The 12,370-nt window shown below is 41.5% G+C and overlaps 1 protein-coding gene across 1 annotated transcript in view; it reads right to left on the reverse strand.

Annotated features, from left to right (window-relative positions):
- The window catches only part of BORCS5 (BLOC-1 related complex subunit 5), a 62,407-nt gene that overhangs the window by 14,730 nt on the left and 35,307 nt on the right, over nucleotides 1-12,370 (reverse strand). The window contains exon 3 of the mRNA XM_009094210.4: nucleotides 4,847-5,004. Within this exon, the coding sequence (XP_009092458.1) occupies nucleotides 4,847-5,004 (158 nt within the window). The remainder of the gene's footprint in view (nucleotides 1-4,846; nucleotides 5,005-12,370) is intronic.

Below are 12,370 nucleotides of genomic sequence, written 5' to 3' on the forward strand. Positions count from 1 at the left end.
GCCTAATTCAGTTTAGTCAGAAGTTTTCAGGGCACGTCTGCTGAAAACAGATTTCACAGTCTTGGAAATTCAGGTCTGAAACCACTTACAGGGAAACCAAAACTAAGAGGAAATGGCAATAAACACCTCACTCAGATGAGTCCTGAAACAAAACCAACCAAAGACCAAGTGAAAAACACCTCCCTGAAACTTGCTCTTCATTTGAGACTATTCCCTGAATGGGACACTGCTCAGCTGTGACTGGAGCATGGGATGAATCCCAGGCACTTCAGATTTTTCTGCCCATGGAGGGATGGAGTTAGGAGAAGTGCCTGTGGTGTCTCACACAGTAGAAGCTCTGTGTGCTTACAGCAGATGTGCACCTTGAGTCTCACTGCAGCTGTGGCTGACACAGTCCCCAGCCAGGCAATGTCCTGCCAAAGTTTCTGGCCCAGATCTCATTCACTCCTGGTGGTGGAACACCTTCCTGCACTTAGGACAGCTATTCCCTTTACCACCACCTTAAGTGACCTTGCCCTTCCATTTCCAGCAGGGAACATCAGACTGCTACATGCTGTCCCTGCCACAGCCAGCCCTCCCACAGAAGAATTTATAGGTATGGAACAAGCCATACACTGCAATTTGCTGCATGGCAAACCAATTACTGATATTAATGCCTGCCTGGACGAGATTCATTTAACTATCACAAATATAAAAGTAATATTTATTATATTTAAAAATGTGGGGGGTTTCCCCCAACTCCCACCCATAGATGCGTGCCAGCTTAGACTCAGACATTTGAAATTTCACTCTGTATTGTAAAAAACTGCTCTGTTTTCAAAATTATTGGCAGTCTGGGATTCCTGTGGCAATAATAAAAGCTACAAATAACACTGCATTAACATTTGCTTTCAAGGCAAAGCATCAGAGCCCTCCCATTAACCCATTTCCAAATACATCTTAAGCACAGTGTATGTAGGAACTACACTTGCCTTTAAGGGTACATCAAATACTTCTAAAGCACAACCCCATTGACAATGCTGGAAGTCTAGTAAGAAATGCTGAAAATCTTTTCACTCAAAGCTTCTTTGAAAGGAGCTTAGAGGGCTTTCAGTTTCCTCTCTGCTTTCATAGAAAGAAGACAGGCCTCAATTTTCACATGTGACAAGTAATTTTTGTAAGCTTACCTTCAGATATTTTGTAAGATGTGATTTTTGAGAAGCTTTGTACATTGTGCACACAATAATCCTCTTTAAAGGCACTGACACTAGACAATTTTGAAGGCACACAAAATCATGGGCCCTTCCTGAAAATTTAGCTCTGTTCCTCAGCTTTTACCTATTCTACTTGTTTCCCATTCCCTGGTATTCACCATCCCCATCACATGACTCTTGAAATTGTCTCCTTGGCACCCAAAACAGATATCCTCCACTGGTAAGGACTTAATGTAAAGTAGTTTTCTCCCCACTTATTTGCTGCTTTCCCCCATTCAAACCTTTAGAGGTGGTCAACATTTGCCTTCAGACTAATCTTGTCACCAACATTGTTTTGCAGATCACAGAACTGGAGCAGACACTCCTGGTGAAGAGAGCATGTGTGGCTCTATCAAACCTACAGCAGCTGGAGTTCCTCAAAACTTCCAATGAGTTACATTGCAAATCTATAGTATTTTCCCTAAAAAGATCCAAGCACACCCTCCTTATTTTTCCTTGACAGTGAAGACAAAACCTCTTGTCATAAGTAAATCACTCCCCCCCAAAACGAAAAATCATTCTGGTATGAACAACTGCTGGTATGAAAAAAGGCACCTGAGTCAATCACCTTCCATCATGTCTTCAATTCTTTCCCCTTCAAGGAATCTCTTGGATAAATGTATTTCTGCTCAAGAGAGAACAGTCACAGCCACCTGGAAGCTGCACAGGGTTCTACATTTAGGAGCAGATATGGATCCAGCCAACACTGCACAGAAATTCTGGCTACACTGGGAAATGGGATGGAGAGCACAGCTAGACTGCATTGCTCCCTGAAGGCAGGAAGGCACAGACGGGTCTGCTCAGACCTGCAGTCACTACTGTCATGCAAGTAGGGTTTTTTTCTTTAGCTCATTCTCTTTTCTATTCAGAAGCCTTGTAATTCAGACTGTGTGCTGATTTGCAAACCACCACAGTTAATTCTGAGTTATTGAGGGCCAATTAATTTACAGCAGTACTTCTGAGTTTTGACAGAATCCAGGAAACTTCCTTCCTGGTGACACAGACAATGAACAAAAGATATTTGCTCTTGGACATTTTGTCAAGGAAAGACTAAAAAAATCCTGGCTGTAGGCAGTGTGAGTGTAGCATATTATACAGCAGGACTTTTAGTACAGTTAGAGTCTGAGAAGTGAACATACCTCAGACAAAAGGTAGGAAATCAGAGACTGAAGCTGGCCAACATTTTGTAGAAAGTTAAAAACATCAGTCGCTTGACAAACCTATTATCAGAAGAAAAACACTTCAGAATTTACAAGGTTAAAGAAAGGGAAAGAGAAATACTGGCTACCAAAATGAGGATAAAGGAATTTACTGTCCCAGCTTGTGCACACATTCTGCTTTTCACAATACACTTGATTTTCTCTTTCATTTTTACACTTCAGTAAAGGTCAAAGTTTTGTGTACATGGCAAAACGAAATCATTGCTGACAAATGGGTGAAGCCAAAGGCAATTTCCTTTGTCTGCACTTGTAAGGAGAGACATCCCCCGCTCTGGTTCAGCTGCACCCTGGGTTGTCAACAACTGTCAGCAGTGGTTCAATTTAGTGCATCAAGGAGAGTCCAAATAATTTGGAAAGAATGATTAAAGCCAAGTGGGTCCCACCCAGATCCTCCAGAACACACATGCAGAACAGCCAAAGCAAGAAAAATATTTAAAAATTATTCGGAAAATGAACAGTAGAAACCCACTAGATCTGGCAGAGGGACTGAAGGCATCTGAAGTTGCTTAGAAGTTGTGACCAAAAAAAAACCAAACAAACAAAAAAAAAAAAAAAAACCAAAAAAAAACACCAACAAAACCAAACCACAGCTGATTTGTCAGTTCTCTTATAGAATCCCCCATTTCTCCATCACTTTGTCAGAGGAGGCTGTTATAAAGAAGCTAGTGAGAATATCAGTATCATAATTAATTTATTTTAGATGAAAGATAATCACAAGCCTTATGAACCAGAAGAAAACCAGTGTAGCTAATTTGAAAGGGACTCTGCCACTTGCCCTACAGAAGGCAAACCCAATTAATGAATATTGCTCTGGTGGTGTCTACCATGACTTTAAATCATGTCACTATTCCCTCTCACACTTTAACACCCAAAAGAATTACAATCTGCTTGGATTAATGCAGTACACTGTCATTAGGCTGGCAATTAAATCCCATTTCTGAGATTGTGTGATCTGAGTCACCAACATCTGCAAATATCTTTACATCTTGTGTAATAGCTGGCTTCAGATCTTGATACACCGAAGTAAAAAGGTCTTTTTAATGCTTCTCACATTATTTTGGACTTAAAACTTCATGATGACAGCAGCTTCTCAAAACAGCACATGAATCAAATTTATTACCCACTTTGTCATGTGGGATTTTCTTAACTCTAAGCCAACAGAGCAACAACAAATCAAGGTCAGTGTTTATACTTGGTGAATAAAAATTAACCACATGCTCAAAACCATTTTTTTTTTTTTTGACACTGAAAAGGTATTTGGTCTTGGTAAAGGACTTTTGAGATATGCAGAATTCACCAGCTCTTCTACACATCTGGGAGTATCTGAGAAAACACCTCAAGCAACAATTCCCTGTCATGCCAGACTCCTGATTTAAAAAAATAAAATCTGACAGCCATTCTACTGCTTCCAACATCAGTAGTCACACATGAGAAAGACAATCTCATTGCAGGATGCTCATCCCAGGAATTAATTCAATCCCAAACGGTATCATTCAATATTTAAACAGATCAGTGTTCCAAATGATGGTTTAGTGTAACAGCAGCAGCACAGGAGACCTTTTTGCCATAGAGGTCAGAAATGAGACAGCATGTTTTGGGCTTGGAGAACACATCTAGCTCTACAAATCCACTGCAGTACTACCCTCTCCAGCCATAGAAGGTGTTCAGATAACTGCTTCCTTCCTTAAATTAGAGCCTAACCACGGAGCACAATAAAATGCATTCTGTACAGACCTAAAAAAGAACACTACCTTAAAACCTTCACTAATCTTTTACTTCTTGGAGAGCTGCTTGCAGCACTTGCCATTCCAGAGGAGCAGCTGCTGTTCATGGCCAGGCCTCCGGGGGCACAGCCAGCAGGCAGCCAGCCTGGCAGGAGCCGCAGTGCCAGCCCAGGCAGAGGGCTTGCAGGGCACAGCCGCAGGGCTGCCCTGGCATGCCTGCAGTGCCAGCTGGGGCACTGAGCTCACAGGGCTGCCCTGGTGTGCCCACAGTGCCAGCCTGGGCACTGAGCTCACAGGGCTGCCCTGGTGTGCCCACAGTGCCAGCCTGGGCACTGAGCTCACAGGGCTGCCCTGGTGTGCCCACAGTGCCAGCCTGGGCACTGAGCTCACAGGGCTGCCCTGGTGTGCCCACAGTGCCAGCCTGGGCACTGAGCTCACAGGGCTGCCCTGGCGTGCCTGCAGTGCCAGCCCGGGCAGAGGGCTTGCAGGGCACAGCCGCAGGGCTGCCCTGGCATGCCTGCAGTGCCAGCTGGGGCACTGAGCTCACAGGGCACTGAGCTCACAGGGCTGCCCTGGCGTGCCCGGGCTGCCGCAGCTCAGCCAGCTCCAGCCCCGGCCCCGCAGCACGGCCCCAGCCCCAGCCCGAGCCCCGGCCCAGCCCACCCCGCACCTCCTTGATGCGCTTCACCAGCGCGTTCTGGTCGAAGGCCACGGCCTCTGCGCACTGGTGGAGGTGCTCCTGGTAGCGCAGGCACAGCTGCAGCACCTGCTGTGGGTCCAGCTTCTCCAGCTTGGTGTTGGTTGGAGATGTCTGCCCACTGAGGAGTCCTGCAGAGCAAAGGAAGACCCAGAGTTAATCTGACTGCTCATGCTGTTGGTTCAGCTGCAATCCAAGAGACAGCAGTGTGACATTCACATTCTCTGAAAAATCCCTTCTCCCAGGATTTTTCTCCTGGGAAGCTGAGAAGCCTCAAACAAAAAGGAAAACCATTTTATCTGATTTGCTTCTCCTGTGTTGTGCTCACATGTGGAATGTGTTTGGAGATAATTTACCACAGGTGATTGTTTCATTGGATTCTGCTTGTGAGTGTTTTCACTCATTTGCCAATCAGTGCCAAGCTGTGTCAGGGCTCTGGAGAGAGTCACAAGTTTTCATTATTATCTTTTTAGCCTTCTGTAAGTATCCTTTCTGTATTATTTAGTATAGTTTAGTTTAGTATTCTTTAATATAATATAGTATCATAAAATAATAAATTAGCCTTCTGAGAACATGGAGTCAGATTCATTGTTCCTTCCTGCCACGGGGCACCCCACAGCAGAACAAACCCAGTAATAAGATTTATGAGGGGTGATGAAAAGCTAATTCTGAATCATTCAAGGATGTTTTGAATTTACAGCAGTGCATAGAACAGTTTGCCACAGAGCTTGGCCTTCCCTGACAGAGCCTAAACAGACACTAAATGCAGGTCCATCATGCACATCTCCTCAGTTTTCAGCAACGTACAAGTCCTGTTTTTTCTCCTCCACAACCAATCCTAAACTGTGAAGAACGAGCTCTCTCCTAATTTATGTAAGACAGAAGAGGAAGGAGTTGAAGTCTGCATTCTCAGAAGGGCACTGGAGTCATATTAATTTCACTAGACTCACACTGCCAAGACCAGAGCTCTAAAAATTCACTACTCCCCCAAAATAAACCTGAGTAAACAAATGGCCCTCCTTAAGTTAAATTATTGGGGTGAATTGTCTGCATTTTGCCTACCTTGCCTTTTTCAAAGCTGCAGAACTCTTCTACCTTCTAAGGCTTTTCTTTACACTCTCAAAGAGTAGCAATATACCTCTTTCTGTTTCTTTAGTATGGAATTAAGATCCCTACCTACTTTCATGACCAGGTTTCACAAAAAAGCTCACAAAAAAAAAAAAAAAAAAAGAAATTTGACTTAAAAGTGGGACACTGGTAATATTCAGAGGAGCAAAACTGCCCAGAGAAATTTCTCCTGCCCATTGTTTGTTGACTACATAGTGCAACTTGAGAATGTCCACACTGACCACCTTCCCCACAGCAGCTGGAAAAAATGATGCTAAGCTCTCAAGCCATCCTTTTTTTGCTATTTAATTTACTTACTTCCATTTCATTTTCCTTCAGCATTAGCACAACTCTTTTCTTGTCGGGACACCATCTGTGACAAACTGCACACACACACAATGTGCTTTTCCCAAAACATCCATCAAGCTATGTAAACTGAATTCAGTGACTGCACGCATGTGCCCTCTGGGACTCTCATTTTACAGACAGGAAAAGACATTAAAACAGCAAATGTAAGCAAGTATCACACTAAGCAATTAAAAAGTAATAAATGCCAGTTATTTGGATTGGAAAACCTCTTCTAAGAATGTACCTCAGTGGAAAATGGAAAATATTTTGAATTGCCCCCGTGCCTATTGGAAGCTACAACTGGTGACATCGAGTTCTTGCTAAAGCACAAGACAGAAACCAAGAAGCAAGTTAGAAATATCTTATGAATATGAGCAAGTAAAATCTTTTTGAAAACATTTGCAGACCAAAATGAAAATAAAACTAGGACAGTAACTTCATCAAATATAAAGAAGAAGCAGGGTTACATTTCATCAACACTCAACATCTTATTCTCCCAGGATGCTCTCAATTGCTCTCCACACAAAGAGATAAGAGATTAAAAAAAGGTAATTTTGTTTTACTGATTTGTCCACTAAAATTGTGTTGCCTCAGTCAAGAGGTCAGAAGAGGAAACAAACCATTTAGTCCCAAAATCCTGTATTAGCAACAGTCAAGTTATTTTTTATATTTTGGAGGGAATAATCTCAAACAAAATCTTAGATGCAGATCTTTCAAATCTATTTTCAGGTAAAGTACAAAACTGTGACAGGAACAAACCCACTAAATGAAATAAGACTTTTTAAAAATTGTTTATCTTTCATATTCTAGTGCTTCCTCAGTTCACAAATTGTGATCTTTTACAATATTATCTTGTCAGGATGAATGTTCAAATAATGTTGTCAACTTTTAATATGCTGAATGTTCACAGAGGAATGAAGAGTTCACCATACACCTGAGGCACTTATCCTGTCTCTGCACTGATCAAATACATGATGCTATCAGCCAACTAATTTTCTTTTATTACTAATCTCTCACCAACTTCAAGAGGAAAAAGAAAATTAGACACTGTTTGAAAGATTTAATTAACATGAAGTATGTACTTTGGCCAACTTATGCTTCTTATGAGAATTTTGAAGTGGAACAGGCCAAGGACTGTAAAATGAGCTAATAAAGAACATGCTACTTAAACTCATGTACTTACAGCCCTGCACAGGTTACATAATGCTAAAACAAAAATTAATAAAACTAAGCCTCTCATTTCCTATCCTGAAAAACACAAGCTCGAGTGAAGGGAGACATTCCCTATTCAGCTGGAATTCCTTCATAAGAAGCAGAGGGGGAAATACAATCCAGTACAAATGTTTGGACTAGGGATAAAAAACAAACATCATATGCTGCTTAAAGATAGACTATGGTATTATTCTGGGTGATGCACTAGGGAGAAACCAAAGGCATTAGCTTCTCCAAAGACCTCTGGGGTAATGCTGACAATGCCAGAGAACAATTTAGCTTATTTTCAACTTGCAAGAAAGGAAAAAGTACAGTAAACAAGAGCCCCAAAAGGCCATGCAGCCTGGCAGGAACTCCCATTGTCAGAAGGTCAATCCACCATTTTTTGCTGCTCACTGTAACCACTTACTAACCACACTGTAAATCTTAACATTTCTTACTAACATTCCCCTCTGCCCCACTCAGGTGTGACCCCACCTGGAGCACTGCATCCAGCTCTGGGGACCCAGCACAAGACAGACATGGATCTGCTGGAGTGAGGCCACAGCAGGGACACAAAAATGGTCAGAAGGCTGGAACACCTCTCCAGTGAGCAAAGACAGAGCACTGGGGTTGCTCAGCCTGAGAAACAGAAACCTCCAGGGAGACCTTATCAATATTTAAAGGGGCTTGTGAAAAAGACAAAGAGAGACTTTTACCAGGTGACAAAACAAAGGACAATAGTTTTAAACAAGAAGAAATTTAAATTGGACATAAGGAAGACACTGTAAACATATCTTTAAACATTGTAAACATGAGTGTGGTGGGAAGTTGGATGTGCCATCCCTGAAAGTGTTCAAGGGAAGGCTGGATGGGATTTTGAGCAACCTCATCTAGTCAAAGGGAGTGAAAGATGTCTCTGCCCATGACAGGGAGTTGGACTAGATGATCTTCAAAGATCATCTTGTCATCCTCCCAACCATCTGATCATCCTCCCAAACAAATCCATTCTATGATTTAATTAATTTGCTGCATTTTGTTTTTTAGCAAATCTTATTTATATTACTATAATGTACTAGTAAAAATCTCTCCTCTTGAAAATCATTGCTTCCTTCTTAAAGCCTTGTCCCACATTTTGACCTCTCCACTGAACAGGGCCATCCCTCAGTGACTGGTCTACATGTGGTTTGTAAGAGGATATGAGATCACATCTGTTGCAATAACATATTTATTAGGTCACTCTTACAAGTGCCAAAAAGGGGAGAGACAGAGGTCACTGAGTGGTTCAGGCTCGCTCCTGAAACATCCAGAACTTGAACCTGGCCACCAGCATATCTCAGAGCAACCAATCACTGGTGTACTATCCCTTCTGCACTGAGGAAATGGTTTTCCTGTGATTTCTTCTGTGGGATTATTACTCCCCAGCCCCACAAGAGCAGAGTTCTGCTCTTAAATGAAAAGAAAACAGCATCAAGAGCTTTCATTTCTTATTACACTGAATACTCATTTTTCAAGCTGCTGGTTCTCTTCCAAAGAAGGAAGCACACCAGAAATCCTCCATGTGGAGGATTGTCTGGAGCCTTGGGAAGAGGCTGCTTGGCACATGAGTGATACAACACACCCCAGCATTAGGAGGGAAGGCTCCACTGGGGTGTTGTGGCTGGAGAAAACAGGAATGGGAGAACAGGAGAAGGCCTCCTGCACAGCTCCAGTGCATGGACCAGAAGGGTTTGGCAAGTGCCAAACACTGCACAGTCCTGGCTATCCAATTACACCATAAAACAAGGAAGACCACAGACCACCTCTGTGCCTGCCATGATGACGAGACGTCAAATCTCTCACCTACTCACACATCTGGTCAGTAAACTGCAGGACCAGGAGGTGACAAACAGCAGCTGAGACAAAGAAAGAGTCACATTTCTAAAGCACAATAATGCTTCAGAAAAAAAGCAGTTCAATACACCAAGTATGTTGTGCACAGAGAAATATCATATATCACTACAAGGCTAGCTGACCCACAGACTTGACAAATCTGTTATTGTTTCCATATTCCTTGGCAAAGCAGAGGCATGTTAAAACCATTTTCCTCCTACTTAGTCATCTCCTTGCTGGTTCCAGGTCAACTTACACGTCCAACAAATCATATCCTACTGAGCAGAAGAAAGCTGTTAGTTTAAAAAGCATTTTTATGACTAGAAGTGAAGTTCCTGAAAGCAAGCTTTTCACGCAATGCTGGTTCTACACGTACAGAATACAGTACCCCACCACAGTCATGTTCTGCTGCCTTAGTGGGCAATCCCAACAACATTTTGAGTGTTTTCCAACCTGAAAAGCATTAATATTTCTTTTTGACTCCTGTACTTCCACTTGTCAATTCCCTTTTCAACCAGTAACAGCAGGCATTACAAAAAGGAAATCAGTAGGTTGTTAATTTATTATTACAGACAGCAAAGCATATGATGTTGTGGGGTCTTGTTACTAATTCTAAGGCCAGAAAGAGTTGCTGTCATGAGCTAACCAATCTTTCTGTGGAATATAAGAGAAGGACTTCAGAAGTTACACCTTCCTAAATCAGACCAGAAGTTTACCTTGCCCAGAATACTGCTTCCAACATCTAACAACACTGGACATTTAGGGAAAAAAACATCTTTTTCATGCTTCACAAGATATTATTAATAAAAATTTCAGTCAGAAAAGTTTGTGCTCAGTGAAGCTGTGGATACTTGAATTTCACTACTCCTTATCTCCACAATGTCTTGTGACCATAAGTATGATGCTTATTTACACAGGATGAAGAAATCCCTTCTCACTTGCTTTACGCTCTGTAGTTGTGCTGTGACACGACAGAAGTCTGAGCAGGTTGTACTTCATTCCAACATCTTTCCAAGCTCAAAAACCCCACTGGAGCAGTCTCCTCTCCCACAGATAACTGAATTTCTTGGATTACCTCTGTAATACCTTCAAACACCTCTAACCTGAGGCCATATTTCTCTCCTTAAAAGCCAAGTCAATTCTCCTCCAGAGTATATTGGTCACACCTCTGAAAATGCAGACGCTTTTATAACTGCTACCCCTTTGCAGGACCTGCTAAACACCAACACCCTTTTTAAGAGTGTGCACTACAGTGCACATCATTCTCCCAAGACCAAGGTTAAACAAAGGATCAGATTCCACACCATGGTCAGCAATGGTTTGTCAGCTTTACAGAGGCATTCCTGGTGCTGGTATCTGCTTTTGGAGGGTTATTACAATGGGCATTACCATTTTTTATAAAACCTCCTCTGTGAAAAATTCTCATTCATCCTCATAAAGAATTATGCTTTTCTGAAAGTCTTTTCTGAAGACAATCCCACAGACTCTCCAGCAAGGTTCTAAAGAACCTAAAAAGCTTTTAGGTTTTTTTTTTATTAAGTACATACAAGTAGAAAATGGCTTTCCTTCAAGCCATTTTGAAGGAGATTTCTGTTCTGCTTTTCTGATGAAGTAATCCACTACAGTTTTAAACTTTCACTCTCCTAACACAAGCTTCTTTTTATCTGTGTTTGGGGGGGTTTTTTGTTTGTTTTTGGAGTGGGGGTATCTATCTTTTTGCCTACAGGTCCCTTCATACTGCTTTAACTACACTGCTTTTTCTTCTACCATTCTTCAAACCCACCTGTACTGCCTGAAACTTATTTCAGCCATTCCCCACTTCTCTTGCCACTCTCATTTTTTAATGATATTCCACTTCACAAAATTAATCAAGAGAGTAAAATTTTTCAGCTCTTCTATTCCACATGAATTTGAGTAGATTACAGTTGCTATGGTGTATTTATAATAAAGTAATTTCATTTACTGTCATCAAGGCAACATTAGTTTCAGCTCAAAAAGAACTTGTGTTTTTCAAGTCTCCAGGAATTTTTCTGTGTTCCAAGGGTATTTAAAAACTACCAACCCCACAACTTGCCTCATCAAGCATTTCCAAAGCTCTTAGGTAGAAGCTACCCAGTCTGGCCTCCGTGGCCACAGACTGACTGTCATCGTTCTCCTTCTTGTTGCTATTTGCATGGGAAGATTGTTTTGCCAGTACCTTCAAGATTCCTAAGTACTAAAAAAAGATCCACACAAGAAACAGATGAAATTACATCCCTAAAGACAGAGTCTTGTTTCTTGACCATTGCTGCTTGCACATATTTGGAGGCAGGAGATTGTCATTAGCTGCAATAGAGAGCTCATGTCCATTTATTCTCTATGCAGGTGCACTCCAAAATCATCTACTGAAAAGAAAGAATTGCACACCTATGTGCAGCACAATAAAAGGTATTAAAATACTTGCATACAGGTATTGTAATCAGATTTACAGGACTCTTACTGACTAAATGCTTTGAATTCTAATTGTGTATTTCCTCTCATTCTCAAAAGCCAAGAAAAGACTAAATTTTTCAGCAAAGCCTGAATGGTTTTCTGAAGGTTGTTTTGGTTTTGTTGAGGGGTTTTTGATGGTTTGCTTTTGGTTGGTTGAGGAAGGTTTTGTTTGTTTGTGTGTTTTTAAGAACACCTGAGTTAGGAAACCTCAATATTTATACACTCAAATTTGAAAACTCAGGCCACCCTTAAGAAAAAGGCAATTAGTAAATGTCAATTATAAAGAAACTGAAAAATGAAATAAAAATAAAATCACTACTATTCATCCAGAAATCTTTCAGCTGAAATGTTCATGACTACATGATCTTTTACTCAGAGCAGTTTATTTTCTAAAAATCTCACTGAAAAAATACCTTGTACTAAAACACATATTCACTCCAAAACAAAAGCTGGCTTTGTTGCCTGTGTATATTTTCAATTCCTTTGAACTTTAGTGGGGGAGCACAA

The sequence above is a fragment of the Serinus canaria genome, chromosome 1A (genome assembly GCF_022539315.1).
Source record: "Serinus canaria isolate serCan28SL12 chromosome 1A, serCan2020, whole genome shotgun sequence".
NCBI lineage: Eukaryota > Metazoa > Chordata > Aves > Passeriformes > Fringillidae > Serinus > Serinus canaria.